Source organism: Pollicipes pollicipes, unplaced genomic scaffold (genome assembly GCF_011947565.3).
Source record: "Pollicipes pollicipes isolate AB1234 unplaced genomic scaffold, Ppol_2.1 Scaffold_4002;HRSCAF=4701_pilon_pilon_pilon, whole genome shotgun sequence".
Lineage (NCBI taxonomy): Eukaryota > Metazoa > Arthropoda > Thecostraca > Pollicipedomorpha > Pollicipedidae > Pollicipes > Pollicipes pollicipes.
In genome coordinates this window covers 6989669-6999483 of record NW_023596420.1, presented here as the reverse complement: position 1 = coordinate 6999483, position 9815 = coordinate 6989669, and the positions used below count along the sequence as shown (strand labels likewise).

Below are 9815 nucleotides of genomic sequence, written 5' to 3'. Positions count from 1 at the left end.
GCATGACTTTATATCAGAAATTGATTATGAAACATGAAGGAGGTCAAATATGAAGTGCGTTGGATATGTACAGCACAAGGATGGCAATGTCTTCAAATATGTTTGTTACGTTAATATGTGTTCACGAAATGTTGCGAGATGTTCTTAACGATGGTTTTCGATACAGGGATATCGCTATTCCTGGAAAATGGAACCATAATGTCGTTCCACAGCTTAGGGCCAAGGCAATGCTGTAAATAGTCTATAATTACGATAAGAGAAGGTTGTTCTAAATGTTTTGCTCGCCTCATATCCATGTCATTGGATTCGTAGAGATTGTAAATTAAATCGAATGATGCAGGGAGCTGTGAAGTTAAAAATTGTGCATCACAATTAACATTTGAGATTTAGCAATATCCGATAGTTTCAAAATTTTGTATCGTTTAAAGATTGGCTCTGAGCTTTGCGGAGGATACACATTTTCTATAAGACGCACAGCCCTTTTTTGCAAAATTACCAATCGATCTAGTTGAGAAGCATAATTTATGCCCCAAACCAAGCAGCAGTAATTTAGGTAAGGAAGAATCAAAGTTAGGTAAGGAAGAATCAAAACGTGCACACAGAGGCCACCAGGAGCCTGGCTGCTCCCAACCACGGCTGCCGTCGATGTCGATACACGTGCACACAGAGGCCACCAGGCACCTGGCTGCTCCCAAACCACGGCTGCCGTCGATGTCGATACACGCACACAGAGGCCACAGGCGCCTGGCTGCTCCCAAACCACGGCTGCCGTCGATGTCGACACACGTGCACACAAGGCCACCAGGCCTGCGCCCCAAACCAGCATCAGTTCTGCACCCGGTGGCATACTTGAGGCTGCATTTCCACTGCCAAGTCTGACGTAAGGAATGCCTCGCGTCATTATTCGGCAAGCGATTGTAGCGGAACAACGTGGTTGGAAATAGACATGTAGACAGATGATAGACATGCATAGATATGATAAATACATCTAGTAGGTGGTAAATAGACCATAACATAGACATAAAACGGCATGTCAGTGATGCGGTGCACAGCCACGTGTGTCAGTGATGCGGTATGCGCACCGTAACACGGACGCGTTCGTGAAGACGTAACGCCTTCTGAGTACGGGTCGCCACGGCAGGCAGCAAGCTCTCCCACCTGAAGTTGACTTCCAGCAAGCCCTGGCCGTCCAGCTTGTCCTTGATGCGTCCCTGGATGGCTAGCGACTCGTTGTAGCCCCACCAGTTGTGGCGGGCGTCCAGTGGGGTGCGCCACACCTCATACCTGCCGCGCCGCGAAACAACGCCTGAGCACGCCGGGTCGCTCTGCGAACCGGGGCTGCCCGGCCACCCCGCTCGTCACGCCCGCCCCAGCTGGGGTCCGATGATGTGACATAACCCCGTGCAAGCTGAACAGTGAGGCAACCCCGACTTTCACAGAAAATGGGTGGCGTGGCTGGCAAACACTGCGCCAGCGCCACCGGAGACATGTCGGGCAGCTGCGGCTTCCGCGGTTACGATCAATCGGGAAATCCAGCTCCGGCCTCCGCGGATACGATCAATCGAGAAATCCAGCAGTCAGCAGCACCGCAGAGCACTACAGCAGTACCGCTGACCGCGAACAGGCACCATCCCGGCAGAGTGGTGGCGCTTTCCATGACGGTCATCGCAATAGCAGCCGACGAACATGCCGGTCCTCCGACCTTAAGAGGGTGCCAGGACATCAGGGGCGAACGAGCGCGCAGCAAAACACCAGTGCAAAGAGAGAAACTCACCTATAGTTCGAAATTTTAAGATCTTGCCTGCGAACAGAAGAAGATGTTTCAGTAAGCCACGTGCGCGTGCCATGATATGCGGCGTGCTCTCTCAGAACCCAGCAAGCGAGACCAATTTGGTGTACCCGGCGCTTTCACGCCCCCAAAAGTCGCACCACCATCATCCGCACCCCTGTGCACGCACGCACGCACTCACGAACATAGCTAGGTGTGCTTGTGCATGGAGCAAAGGCTGTGTGCGTGTGTATCTGGTGGCAGACTGACAGATTGTGCAACAACTCAGTGCATAGCAGGGCTCTTCATGGATTTGATTTCCAGGATCAATTGGAACTTAGTCTATCAGTTCTAAACCCAATCCACGCAGATCCAACCCGTCCAGTCTGTCAGAGCAGCAACAGAAATACAGCCCCACACCGCGGGAATCAGCCCCACACCGTGGGAATCACAGCCTCACACCGTGGGAATCCTGCATGTTTCAGCCCAGCTGAACACGCAACGCCCAATTAAGTGCACATATTTTATGGATTCATATCCCCAATAGAAAACTTCCTCCACACCCTTCACGACGTCCCAATCCGTTTGAACAAATTCCAAGCCCTTACGGCAGATTCAAACTCATTCTCGGCCCAATTTTAGTTAGTCCCGAAAGCATGGCTTTCGCAGTTATTAAAGGGCTCTTGTACATGCAGATAGCTGACAAACGTCCCACTGAAGGTTACTTCATATGCCAAGACGTGGACAAATCATGAAAACTACACTCGTTCTTGCATTTTTGAATTTGGCACCCTCCCTGCCACTTGATACATCAGCTTTTGCAGCATTGATTGTGCATTATTTCCAATTTGTTATCATTAACGATACCAAAACCGTTCAGAATGCAGTCAGAGCCATCGTTCCCTGCCACGCAATCTTGCCTTTCCTGTCCTTGCAATGTTTGTGCATTTGACACGACAAACGTGGTCTGCAATGGGCTAAGAGCTATCATATCGGCAAACACAAACACTCATTGGTTCAGCACCTAAACTGACGTCGGAACATCATGGAACACACTGACCATCCATCTTCTACATCTCTCTATGACAATTATGCATGGCCTTCAAGGCGTGACCGATGGTTGTTCACCATCCATTAGATAACATGAAACTCGTTTTGATAAAAAATTGGCGTTAGACAGAACCTAGCTGTGGATGTGAACAGACATTGTTTTGTCTAGATGTCGAGCCACAGCCACACGACGGCAATGCCAGGCGCTATCATATTCAAAGCGATGTTAAGTTAAGTCAATGATAAGGAAGGCCTCAAAATTTCCGCGCTCTTACTGAAACGCTTCGGCGATGATCGCAAAGAAAAACGTGACACGCGAATCACGTAAATAGACGAAACGTACCATGAGAAAACATCAAGCCAAAGGGAACGCTGCTATATTTTGGATCACAATCCGAAAACAGAAATACAATGTTTTCCAATTTTTATGCGAAGTAGAGTAGCGCTCCCTTGACATATTTTGGTCCTTGTATGGAATGCGCGGTCATTCAACGTGTTTTGTGTATGATTAGCTGAGAACTGACTCAAAGAGGCTAAAACTAATGGTTTTCGGGAAAGGTGGGGAAAATGCAGCGGGGTTTCATGTACTGGCCGGGTTGGCCCGTATATGAAGAGAGGCTTGACGGTGAAATGGGCTTTGACTCCCAAATCACACCAGTGCTCCCTCCAACACATCCCTATGGTATTCACGAAAACATAACGGCAAGCACGTCACAGTGAGCCTCGCCCCGCCCTGCCCCCGTGTGGACGCATGCCCACTCACTGCGTGCGGTTGATGGTGACCAGTTCGTAGTTGTTGTGCGGGTTGACCAGCACGTTGTCGACATACTGCTGGCCGGCGCTGCCCGCCAGGGATGGTGGTGCGCTCCTCCGGATCCGTGGCGTGATTCCTGCGCCGGCCGGCGGAGGTCCATAGTCAGCGGTCGCCGACGGCACGGCGCCCCCAGTCACAGCGGCCAAGCGACGCTTTCAATAAGTGCGTTGCTTCATCGCATCCTTATTGTGTCCTACCACCACCAGTTTTAAGCCCCAGTCCCCCTCTTTCGCCATCTGATCTGTGTCCTATCCAGACGCCACCACGTCCGAACCCTCATCCCGTCTCTTCGCCATCTAATCGGTCACCAGATGCACCACACCGAACGACTGGCCCCAGCCACAGTCGCAGTGCAGTGAGTAAATCTGGAAGTGGAATGCAAATGTAATCGAACTTGAAATATACACCTTTTTGCATGCGTGACGCAAGCGGTTGTCTCGAACAGCACTACGACGCTCCCAGGCCACAAATGACTGGAAGTTTCGCTTACCACAAGAAGCCGTTGTGCGCGAAGTTCTGGTAGATGGGCAAGTGGACACGCTCGAAGCCGGATACCTTCATGATGTGGAAGCCGTGATTGTTGTGCACCAGATTGTAGCTGAAGTTGGCGACCACCTGCGATATCATAACAAGGACAAGTCATACAAAATAAATACACTTAGGAGTCATCGCCTCAAGGGAATGAAGCAGTGAAAAATGATGTCGGCTACATCGTTGAAGACAGCAGCATGCTCCCCTGATTCACACCAAATATTTATTTTAACCAGATGTTCCATCCATGCGCTTCACCTCTCTCCACAGTTTTAGTCTGGGCATGGGTTCTGTGGCGGTTATGTACAGTCACTTGGCATATATATATATATATATATATATATATATATATATATATATATATGTATATATATATATATATATATATATATATATATATATATATATATATATATATGGGGGGTGTACAGTTGCGTGCGTGAGTACGTGAGTGCGTGCGTGCGTGCGTGTGCGTGTGTATTTATGTTTGGTTGTCGCCACCAAAGCAATAGCAACCAGCAGATGCATCACAAAAGTAACATTTTAGGTTGATCAGCACACAATGGAGAATACGACAAAAAAAAACAACAGTAAAGTAGACCTGCAGAGACAGCCAGCTTTCTCATTTCCACCACTCATACATCGCTGTTTCAGATATCCTACCTGGGCGAATTCCAGCACGTTTTGATATGTGCAGTTGGCGCGGGTGAAGTAGTTGTAGTAGAGGATGGCCTCCTGGTACGGTGATGTCTTGCGCCCCTCCACATAGAGCGTGGACCAGCCGTCGTTGTCGCTGAACAGGTTGAGGTAGATGTAGGCCTTGAGCGCCGTGGCCAGGCCGCTGGAGTCGGCGCGGATCCGCAGGCCACCCTGGTTGTGCTGCAGCACGTTGTTCTGCCGACAACCATCACGACCGTGGAATCGCGTGGAAACGAGCGTCTAGTTTCACCAAATGTTTGTCTCTCCTCTCGCGTCAACCCGCATCACCAGCATAGGCGGACAGGAGCCCTCTTGACTGCAGGTAGTACAAATATGTGCTCAACAGCGATGATGTGCCCAGAGACAGCCCATTCCGTGCGAGAAGCCATTCGAACTTGAATGCACCAGCTTCGCCGCCACCCTGCCTTCAGCCCCGCCTGACAACCCACCCGATCCGTCTCCGTCCGCCCGGGCCGCCCTGTTAGCGGCACCCACCGTGAAGTAGAGGTGCTGCGTGTTCTGCACGTCCACGTTGACGGCGGCGCGACTGGAGGTGAAGTTGCCGTAGAGGCGACGGCCGTTGCGCAGCAGCCGGTTCCACTCGAGAGTCAGCGTCGGGTTGATCTCGCCGGCGTTCATGTAGGAGATGCCGCCGCCCTCGTTGTCGGATATCTCCGAGTAGGAGACGTTGTGACGCACGTCCCGACCTGGCGACAGACACGAAAAAAACTTAAAACTTATGAACCTTAGGAAACTTACTTACGGCACATGTTGTGCTATGCTCAGTTGAGGACACGGCTGGGGCACACTTCAACGCTCAGGATAGAAACAAACATGACAGTACCTTCGGTCCCAGGAGCCTGGATGCACAACAACAGACCCGTGTGAGAAACACCAACTCCGACCAGATTTCAAAAGTAGAGTTGGTTCACGCCGTTATTGGAAGGACGCAGCCGCGGTAGAGCAAGAACATGCGGCGCCACTCACTAAAGCCAATCGAGGAGACGGGCAGCGTGACGACCTCGGCGATGAAGCCGTGCCTGCTGCCGGCGCCGCTGGCGTGCAGCTGCACGCTCAGCGACGTCTCGTTGGTGGTGTGGAAGACGGTGGTGGTCGCGGCGTCGGCCGTCAGCTCCGCCAGTCGCCGGGACGTCACGTTGTAGATGTCGCCGTCGTACAGTCGGAGGAAGTCGGGAGTCAGCAGCGGCTCGTCGGTCGAGTTCACCAGGTTAAACTGCAGCAGCCTGCGGCAAAGGTGCTGGTTAGGGCGCAGCTACAGGCATGATGGTCACAGTAAAGCCGAGGGGTCACAGGCACAGGCGAGAGGGCCACAGCTGCAGGCGAGAGGGTCACAGCTACGGGCATGAGGGTCACAACTACGGGGCGAAAAGGTCATAGCTAAAAGCGAGAGGGTCATAGCTACAGGCGTGAAGGCAGTAGTGCGACCAGAGCAAGGGTGCGTGAGCCAAACTACCAGCATCAGGCACGCAGGGCAGGCCAACACGTCTAGGCGTCTTTATCGAGATGTGCGGTGTGATACTCTGGAAAGCTGAAGCGTATTAACGGTAAAGACCAGCACGGCGTATGTCAAAAAATGTAAATGCCAGATCACGGCAGGACCGGCCATCATCAAGGCCAAACATGACTGTGCTGCAGACAAGAGAATTCTTAGTGTCCAGACTGCGACAGAACACCGACGGCTGACTAGATAAGCTGTTACGGACTACATCTCAGACAGAGGCTGGGTGACATAGACCGGCCACTTGCCTAAATCCAAAGGTTTTGATGCGGGCGGCCGATGTGAAAATCTTGACGCAGTCCACTGGTCTGTTGTCGTACTTGTAGTAGACCAGGATCCTCTCCTGCACTTGGATCTCCTTGTGCGCATCGCACATGTCCACCATGCCTGTGGGACGGGCGTCAGGGGCGTCAACACTCAGCGGCGCAGCAGCTCGCTGGGCAAGCAAAGTGAAGCGAGAAACGACTACGGCCGACCGCACCAGCAGGCCTGTGCTTCAAACGGCGCTCACGTCAGCCGCCTGTCCAATCAGAACACCCTCAAACGGCACTCACACCAGCCGCCTGGCCAATCAGAATGACTTCAAACAGCGCTACACCAGCCACCTGTCCGGTCAGAACGCCCTCAAACGGTGCTAACACCAGCCACCTGTCCCATCAGAACGCCTTCAAACGGCGCTCACACCATTCGACAGCCCAATCACGCATTAAACGCCGCTCACATCACCTGCCTGTTCAGTCAGAGCACCTTGAAACGGACAAGTTGAGGAAGATTAACGGGACGTAAATTTCAGCACCCTCGCACTGGCTTACCACTCTAAACAGTCCAAACAGTAAAGGAACTCATTTGCTCACCAAATAGGTTGTAGGGCAGGGCAACCTGCTGGATGGGGACGAACGAGCTGCGGCCCGAGCTGCGCGCCTCGCCCGTCAGCATGATGGTGTTCATGCCGATCCCCAGGTTGTGGTGCACCCTGACAATGTGTGGCAGTGTCATCAAGGCGGCACGGCGCCCGAGCCAGACACAGGCAGGTCAGGCCATGAGAGAGCGGCCTACTCGTGGGAAGGAGATAAGTCATAATAGTACCTGCAACCCAAGAACCGGCATCAACAAGCGATGCAAACTTGACAACAGGCGTTGAGCTGTCGTAGTTATTTTACCACCTGAGCTGACAGAAACGAATACAACATCAGCGACGGCTTCTCGGCTCAAAACAAGTTATTCTCAAGCCTCGGCGCTCGGCTCCCGGCCTAGGATGGCGCGTGAGAATGCCGTTTTGCCGCCTGTCCGATACGGCGGTGACGGGCAGCGCGGTCGGCCGCGGTAGGCCGTGGTCACGAGGCGCCGGGCTCACCAGAGGTGCATGAAGTCCAGTGAGTGTGTGGGGTTGACCACGGTGACGCCGTCGCTCAGGCTATTTCGGACGGTGACGGCGCGTACGTCAGGAGACATGAACACGCTGAGCACGGCCGGCGACTTCTCGCCGTGCAGCCAGCCGGCGCCGACCACGTCCACGAAGTGCAGCTGAGACTGGCGGGTGCGGCGGCGGCCGTGCGTCTCCACATCGTGCAGCCGCTCGAAGAACGACTGCACCTCGAAGCTGGGCGTGGCGAAGCGCACCCCGCCCCAGGCCTGCGTCGTGTCGTTAACGTTGCTGTCGCCGCACTCGATGAAGACGTAGCGGTCGCGCCAGTGGCAGCGCGGCACGGCGTGCAGCGGCCGGCCGGTCATGCGCAGTCGACAAGCGCTCAGCTCGGCCTCGGTGCCGGCGCACTCGAGCGGCTCCGGCCAGGCAGTGACCAGGCTCACAGAGCTGGCGTGGAACTCGGCCCGCCGGCCGTGGCGCAGATGCACGTTCAACCGTGGGCCGTCCCAGCTGGCGGCAGACCACCTCGGCGTTGCGGTCCGAGAAGCGCCGGTCGCACACGGGCACCCACTGCACCGTGGTGGCGTTGAAGAGCTCGAGGAAGCCGGCGTGGCCGCCGCAGCGGCCGGCGGCGCACAGACGCAGCCGCGTCGGCCGCTCGTCGTGTCCCCAGAGCTGGCGCTGCGCCAGGGCGCGACCCACGCGGTAGTGCACCTCCTGGCGCGACAGCGGGCGCAGCGTGACGCGCCGCTTCTCGTCGCCGACGGCCAGCAGCGTGCCGAGCACGAGCAGGCCGACCGACGGGTAAAACTCGAGCGTGACGCCCGGCTCCAGACGCAGCGTGGCGCCCGGCAGCACGGTGATGTCGGACCGCACCACGTACGGCTGCGGCCGCCACCTGCGGCAGAGCACGGCCAGGCTCAGCGGCGGCGCGGCCACCGCACACAGTCCAACACACGGCCACCGCACACAGTCCAACACACGGCCACCGCACACAGTCCAACACACGGTCGCCGGACACGGTCCAACACACGGACGCCGGACACAGTCCAGCACACGGCAATCGCATACAGTCCAACACGCTGGCACCGCACACAGTTCAACACGCGGCCACCGCACACTGTCCAACACACGGCTACCCTACACAGTCCAACACACAGCCACCGCGCACAGTCCAACACACGGCCACCGCACACAGTCCAACACACGGCCACCGCACCCTTTCCAACAAACGGCTACCCTGCACAGTCCAACACACGGCCACCCTACACAGTCCAACACACGGCCACCCTGCACAGTCCAACACACGGCCACCCTACACAGTCCAACACACAGCCACCGCGCACAGTCCAACACACGGCCACCGCACACAGTCCAACAAACGGCTACCCTGCACAGTCCAACACACGGCCACCAGGCACAGTCCAACACACGGCCACCAGGCACAGTCCAACACACGGGCCACCCTACACAGTCCAACACACAGCCACCGCGCACAGTCCAACACACGGCCACCGCACACAGTCCAACAAACGGCTACCCTGCACAGTCCAACACACGGCCACCAGGCACAGTCCAACACACGGCCACCAGGCACAGTCCAACACACGGCCACCCTACACAGTCCAACACACGGCCACCCTACACAGTCCAACACACGGCCACCCTACACAGTCCAACAAACGGCCACCGCACACAGTCCAACACACGGCCACCGCACACAGTCCAACAAACGGCTACCCTACACAGTCAACACACGGCCACCGGACACAGTCCAACACACGGCCACCGCACACAGCCCAACACATGACCACCGCACACAGTCCAGCACACAGTCACCCGACACAGTGCAGCACACGGCTACTCCGCACAGTCCAACACATGGCCACCCTACACAGTCCAACACACGGCCACCGGACACAGTCCAACACATGACCACCGCACAGACCAACACACAGTCACCCGACACAGTGCAGCACACGGCTACTGGGTGGCGCACACAGTCCAATACACGACTGCCGCACACAGTCCAATACACGACCGCAGCACACAGTCCAACACACGACTG

The 9815-nt window shown here is 55.3% G+C and overlaps 1 protein-coding gene across 1 annotated transcript in view; it reads right to left on the bottom strand.

Moving 5' to 3' along the window:
* LOC119093471 (protein bark beetle-like) overlaps positions 1–9815 on the bottom strand; it is a 56090-nt gene that overhangs the window by 1891 nt on the left and 44384 nt on the right. Inside the window, 12 exon segments of the mRNA XM_037216425.1 lie at positions 1127–1284; positions 1775–1801; positions 3582–3670; positions 3672–3708; positions 4123–4247; positions 4827–5057; positions 5358–5569; positions 5850–6106; positions 6630–6768; positions 7236–7354; positions 7736–8241; positions 8243–8645. Coding sequence (XP_037072320.1) covers positions 1127–1284; positions 1775–1801; positions 3582–3670; positions 3672–3708; positions 4123–4247; positions 4827–5057; positions 5358–5569; positions 5850–6106; positions 6630–6768; positions 7236–7354; positions 7736–8241; positions 8243–8645 — 2303 coding nt within the window.